Genomic DNA, 7,272 nt, shown 5'->3' with positions numbered 1-7,272 from the left:
GTAACAAAAGCACAATTGCTCCTTTGCTTTCCTCTGCTTCTTCTCAGCTTTCATCGCCATAGCTAGGAGTAGAATCTAGAGTTCATCATGGTATCAGAGCTCGAGTTAACGATCTATATCACTCGATTTTAGCTCTAGATTAATCATCCTCAATTTTCTCTGTTACTCACTCATTTGAACTGAGCAATTGCTTCGATTCCAAAAGGTTAGGATTAGATCAATTTTGAGCAATTGATATCTGTTGTGTACATCATTTGTGTGAGCTAGATTTCCATTGATAATGGATATTACTGACGAGGATAATGGATCGACTTCGGGAGCTGTAGTTGGAGCACTAGTGATCGATCAGCATCATCCTTTGTTTCTGCAACCCAGCGACACTCCAGGTAATTCTCTCATCTCTGTCAAGCTCACAGGACGTGAGAATTACACTCTGTGGAGTAGTACTATGCGAGTTAGTTTGTTAGGAAAAAGTAAGCTAAGGTTTGTATATGGAAGGTATCCAAAAGAGAAGTTTCCTCCTATTCTTCATGAACTTTGGGAAAAATATAATGCTATAGTTCTATCGTGGATTATGAATTCTGTGAGTGTTGAATTGTTGAGTGGCATGGTCTATGCTTTGAGTGCTAACAAGGTGTGGATGGATCTCAAAGAGACATTTGACAAATTTAATGGTTGAGCACTTTGAGTACCAAAGGCTACTACAGTTTCTCATGGGCCTAAATGAGACATACTCTCAGTCAAGCAATCAGATCTTGAACATGTTTCTTAGGCCCTCCATTAACAAAGCTTACTCAATGATTATATCTAAAGAAAGAAGAAGAGTAATGCCCCATTCCTCTAAAGTATCTAAAATCAATAAAGGCACAACCTTATTCAGTAATAAGGGAGCATCCTCTGGAGCTTCAGTTCAGTTGAATGCAAAAGGAAACCTTGGGCAAAATTACAACTTCTTGGGAAATGAGGTGACAGCTTTGTTCAATAGAAAAGGAAATGCAGGTGCTGGCTATGGTCATTCTGGAGGTGGTAATCACCCTAGTCCCAGCTACAGGCCCAGAAAAAATAATCTAAATTGTGATTATTGCAACTTCAAAGGTCACACTAGGGAAACTTGTTACAAAGTGAATGGATATCCACCAGATTTTAAGCCAAAGAAGAAGGGTGGATTTGGTAATACAGCTAACTATGCTCAGACCAATATTGGCAACTATATAACTGATACTTCCACTGGCCCTGCACAAGCAGGATGTACTGCTAACTTTGCAGGAATCTCACAGATGCAACAAGCAAGTCAGAACTTCCAAGCTGGAATTCCTCAATTTACTCAAGAGCAGTACTATCAGATTCTTCAACTTCTAGGGAAAGCAACCTGAGTGCAGTAGTTCTGCTATGGCATCATGTATTCCATTATATGGCGATATTACTAAAATTGTTGCTAAATGGATTGTAGACTCAAGGGATTCAAGTCACATGGTGAATGATTCTAACTTGTTGGTTAATGCTAAAACTGTTGGTGATAAAGGTGGAAATGTGCACTTACCTACTGGTAGTGTAGCTCATGTTAGTCACATAGGGTCTGCTTATATTCTTAAGGACCTAATAGTGTCTAATGTGATGCATATTCCTGACTTCAATTATAACCTTTTATCTGTGTCCAAGCTCACAAAGAAATGAGGTAGGTTGTTATGTTCTTCCCTGATTTCTTCATTTTCGGGGAGCTCTTCAGTGGACAGGTGAGGGGGATTGGTAGAGAGGAAGATGGATTGTATGTATTCAACTCCACTTAAAAAAGGTCAGTAGCACTACAAGCACAAAGTCAAAGTCCAATTGTAGAAACTTTGAATGTTCCAAGGCCAATACCCATTATAAATATAATAAAGGCTCATAATAAGGTAGTGAATGTAGTTTTGTGGCATAAGATATTAGGTCATGCACCTCTAGATACTTTGAAGAAACTGAATGGTTTTCATGATTTTCAAGTTGTTGAATGTAGTAGTAAAGACAAGCATTGTACATTATGCCCTTTAGCTAAACAGACAAGACTAACATTTCCTCTTAGTCTTATCTTGTCAAAATTCTACTTTCATACAATTCATGGTGATATTTGGGGTCCTTATAGAGTTCCTACCTATGATGGAAAGAGGTACTTCTTGACTTTGGTGGATGATTGTTCTAAGTATACATGTCTCTTTCTTTTACCTACTAAAGCTGAGGTTATTGTTACTCTTAGATCTTTCTTCACTATGATTAAGAATGTCCACTCAAGCTCTGTTAAGTTTTTTAGATCTAATAATGGATGTGAGTTCTTTAACTCACATATGACTGAATTGTTACAATCCTTGGGAATTATATATCAGAGCTCATGCATCTACACTCCACAGCAAAATGGAGTTGTTAAAAGATGACACATGTATATTCTGGAGGTTGATAGAGTACTCAGATTTCAGACCTCGGTACCATTATGGTTCTGGGGAGAGTGTGTCAATATTGCTATGTACATCATCAACAGACTCCCTTCAACTGTTCTTCACAAAAAAAACTCCTTTTGAGATCATGTTTGGCCATTCACCTTCTCTGCAGCACATAAGAGTCTTTGGATGATTGGGATATATGATTACAGTTAGAAGACCTGATAAATTTGCTCCCAGAGCATATCCTGCAGTCTTTTTAGGTTATTCTGCTACACGTAAGGGATATAGGATGTTTCGGCTTCATACAAAAGAACTTCACATCAGCAGAGATGTAGTGTTTAAAGAGGATGTATTTCCTTTTCAGCACATGAGTTCTACTAGCTCAACCTTATTCCCTATTCTAGATTTCACTATTGTTTCATCAACTATTCCTGCAGATGCTTCATGGACTTTGCCTGCTCAGTCCACACCTTCTTCCTCTCCTTTCTCTCTTGTCTCTTCTGATTCAGTTGTGCCTTTTATTCATCTTTCACCTGCTGGTGGTCTTACTGATCATGTCCAAGTCAATGATGCTCTTATTCCTACCATAGCTCCTAGTATTGAGCCACAAGATGATACCAGAAAGTCCATCAGGGTGAGTAGACCACCTATATGGATGAAAGACTACATTGTTCCTAGCAAAGAGAGTGCACATTGTTGTTATCCTATATCAGACCGTGTCAGCTATGCCAATGTATCACTTTCTTTTTGAAGCTGCATTAGCTACTTACTCAGCTATTGTGGAACCTAAAACTTACAATAAGGCAGTAAAAGATACAAAGTGGATTGAGGCAATGAAGTGTGAAATATCAGCTTTGGAGGACAATCACACCTGGACAGTGGTGGATCTTCCCCCACGGAAAGTTCCTATTAGCTGTAAATGGGTATTCAAAGTCAAATATACCTCCTCAGGTGCAGTAGAAAGGTACAACAAAGGGTATAGCCAGCATGAGGGGTTGTACTACACTGAGACCTTCTCTCCTATAGCCAAAATGGTTACAGTCAGGTCTATTCTAGCCATTGCTGCAGCCAAGTATTAGACCATCTTTCAAATAGATGTACACAATATTTTTCTCCAAAGAGACCTACTTGAAGAAGTTTACATGGAGGTTCCTCTAGGGTTTGCTAGCCAGGGGGAAGCACAGTGTCTGCAAACTTCATAAGTCCTTATATGGACTTAAGCAAGCTCCCAGGCAATGGAATAAAAAGCTAACAGATGCTTTACTACATCTTGGCTTCACTCAGAGTCACTTTGACTACTCACTATTTACCAGGAAAGTGGAGTCTGAGTTAATAGTGGTGCTTGTCTACGTGGATGATTTGCTTGTAAATGGGAGTAGCCAAAAGTTGATTCTTCAGACCAGAAATGATTTGAAACTCAAGTTCAAAATGAAAGACTTAGGTGAACTCAAGTTCTTTCTTGGAATTGAGTTTGCTAGATCATCTAAGGGGATTGTGATGAGTCAAAGAAAGTATGCTTTGGAACTCATTGCAAAATGGGGCTCAGTGGTGCAAAACTAGTTGGTACACCTTTGGAAGCAAATGTAAAACTCACATATGAAGAATATGACAAGTTTGTTCATGATCAATCTTCTTCTGAAACATAAGACAAGTTACTAGCTGATGCTGGAAAATACCAAAGACTAATAGGCAGGTTACTCTACCTCACAATGACTAGAGTTGATATTGCTAATGTAGTGCAAGTTGTAAGCCAATACATGCACAAACCAAAGCAGTCACACATGAAAGCTGCATTACGAGTGGTAAGATATATCAAAGGTTCTCCGGGACTTAGTCTTGTAATGCCATCTATAGGCTCAGGAAAACTAGAAGGATTTTGTGACTCAAATTGGGGAGGTTGTCTACAGACTAGAAGATCAGTTACAAGTTACTTGGTGAAGTTTGGGGATGTACTAATTTCGTGGAAATCAAAAAAGCAAGAAACAGTGGCTAGAAACTCTGCAGAGGCAGAGTTCAGGAGCATGACTTAAGCAATTGCTGAACTTACCTGGCTTACAGGGCTATTCAAGGAGTTAGGTGTGGAAATTGAGTTACCTATAACCCTTATTTGTGACAGTAAAGTTGTTATCCAAATAGCAGCCAATCCTATATTTCATGAAATGACCAAACACATCGATATTGATTGTCATTTTGTTCGCGAGAAGATAGTACAAGGACTGATCAAAACACACCATGTGTCCACCAAAGAGCAGCAGGTTGATCTCCTAACAAAGAGCATTGGTCGAGTGCAGCATGACTACTTAATGTCCAAGCTGAGGCTGAAAGATATCTTTCAACCATCAGCTTGAGAAGGGTGTTGAACCAAGAGCTATTGACAGCTGTGTACAACTAATTATATGTAATAAATTAGTATTGTAGTTGTTAGTTAGGAGTTGACCAATAGAGAGTTAGGCGGTTAAGTAGTTTAGTAGTATAAATGTACAGTAGCTTTCCTTTTTTCTGTTATGCAGTTATACAGTAACAAAAGCACAACTGCTCCTTTGCTTTCCTCTGTTTCTTCTCAGCTTTCATCGCCATAGCTAAGAGTAGAATCTAGAGTTCTTCATAAGTGGCATGTTTTTTTTTAAAATAAAGTATTTAAATTATCCAAAAAGGCATTTTAGTAATTCAACTTTTACATTTGAGATTTTCACTTTTATAATAATATAGATTAGTCATAACTCATAAGAAACTCCCATGTGTGTATAAGAATGAATTGATGAGCAGGTGATTCTAGTTTGACTGTATATTCTTGGTTGTGAAAAAGAGAAGAAAATGATTGCCAATGCATGCCCTACGAGCAACGATATTGCTACCTGGAAGTTAAAGGTAAGATCAGGATAAGGGGTATTTGTTTTTTTATACATATCAGTAAAAAAAATCAACGAAGTTGTGTCCCGTGACAATCGCATGGAACAAGATGTATCCGCCCCGGACGAATTTGTACCCCGTGAAACCGCAATAAATACATTATTCGGCTGTTACACAAATTAAAAGGCACAAACGAAGAAACAAACTAAAGACAGTTGAAAATTTCTATATTGTAACAGCCAACTAAAGATGACTGGGAAGAAAAAGAAGAGGTTATGAATATATGTGTATACCTTTTGTATATATATGTGCGTATCATGTACATATGATATACATATTTTATATACTTTTTGGCTAGTGAATGTAATTAATTTGGGTTGACTGGTCAATTTTGGGGGCAAATGCACATATAGCCATTCTCATGGATGTTATTTAGAGAGTAGTCAGTGCTTATTTTGTCCTGAAATTTTGAACTAAAAATCTTAATTTTAGGACAACTTAGGACATTTTTGTCCTGAAAATTTGAAATAATAAACTGAAATTCAGGAACTCCTAAATAACAGACCTTTAGAGTGGCTATATGGTGTCATTTCTACTCAATTTTGTATTTTGTCCAGTAATATAATGATGCATGCATGTTAGATGCCATTAAAATATAACCAGCATACTGACCAAGAACTGAACAAATTAAACTACCATCTATTCAATAAAAAAATGTATATACGATCCAGAGAGAACGCTTGATTTGCATACATAGTCTGTATATCTTTGATATAAAATTGTTATGGGATGTACACTAGTGCCTCCACACTATTGAAAGCGAAAGAGTTTATTAGGAGGTGGAGCGTTAAAGAGGTTAAAGAATCAATAATTTCTTAAGAAATTGCAATTACCAAATTTAATTTATATTTTTCTTAAGCTAGGCCGTTTGGTTAAGAGTACTGGATAATTAATCTCAACATAAAATTATGTATAAAATAATACAATATTTGATTGACTGCATGATGAGATAAAATATAACTGGTGCAACATTTAGTTGAGGTTATTTAATAATATCCCATTAAGTTATGAGAGAATCAACTAATTGTTTAGATACTCATCCAACTCGCCCAAATGTAAGCAGTTTGGGTTATGATCCGAGTTGAATCCAAAATTATCAGTACGTAATTGAGTCCGAAAGAGTTAACATAATGTAACCTAATAGGTTTAAATGCAATTCAAACCCTAATATTATTTACCCGAAAAATCGGATAATGTTGAATTTATGTATGGTTCTAAGGGTAAGCAGATTGCTTTGATCTGAAGATAACAATACACGTATTTATGATGCAAAATAGAAAATGATGAACAAAGATACTTAGTGAGCTTTAGAAAGATAAACACAATGAATTCTTAATCCCAGGGAAGATGTCTTCCATTACAATCTATCTTGCCTTTTATAGCCAAGGATCACTACTTTATCTATAACAACATAATGGAATAATATTACTAGTGGAGGACCCATGATGGTGTATCTCCTCCTTAATTCCCGCCAAGATTCTCTCCTTTGGTGCGGTTGTAACAGCTTTTTGTCTGTGAGCTCGATACTGACTCGAGCTCGGTGTCGGATCAGAACCTCGGCCTTGGTTTCGAGCTTGGTAATCACTTTTGGGCATCGATGTTCAGGACCTGTATCGGTCGATGTTACCTTGGTCGATTCGGATGCCCCGAGCTCGACGCCCCCATCTCGAAATTCGTTCGGGTTCTCCATGAAGATACCCCTTGACTGAGATGCCATCCTCGATCGATCTTTATAATTGAGGATCGGTTTTAATCGTATACAGATAGCCCCCTCGTTTCTTGGAAAGGAGATGACGAGAAACGATGTGACTTCCCTAAGGTTTGACCGAATCAATGATGACGTTTCTATCGACTTTGACTATGACGTGCATGATAGTTGTCCCATCGATTTGGTTTTATCGAGGCATTTAATGTGTGTCAGTCGGTGGTCGGCCACCGCTAGAAACAAATT

The 7,272-nt window shown here is 37.7% G+C and overlaps 1 protein-coding gene across 1 annotated transcript; it reads left to right on the top strand.

Annotated features, from left to right (window-relative positions):
• Positions 1-280: 280 nt before the first annotated feature.
• Positions 281-679, top strand: LOC142169727 (uncharacterized). The gene has a single exon (XM_075231630.1). The coding sequence runs from the start codon at positions 281-283 to the stop codon at positions 677-679; it is 399 nt and encodes a 132-aa protein (XP_075087731.1).
• The last annotated feature ends 6,593 nt before the right edge of the window (positions 680-7,272 follow it).

The sequence above is a fragment of the Nicotiana tabacum genome, chromosome 15 (assembly GCF_000715075.1).
Source record: "Nicotiana tabacum cultivar K326 chromosome 15, ASM71507v2, whole genome shotgun sequence".
Taxonomy (NCBI): Eukaryota; Viridiplantae; Streptophyta; class Magnoliopsida; order Solanales; family Solanaceae; genus Nicotiana; species Nicotiana tabacum.
The sequence above is the reverse complement of the archived record's forward strand: the minus strand, read 5'-3'. Positions and strand labels throughout refer to the sequence as shown.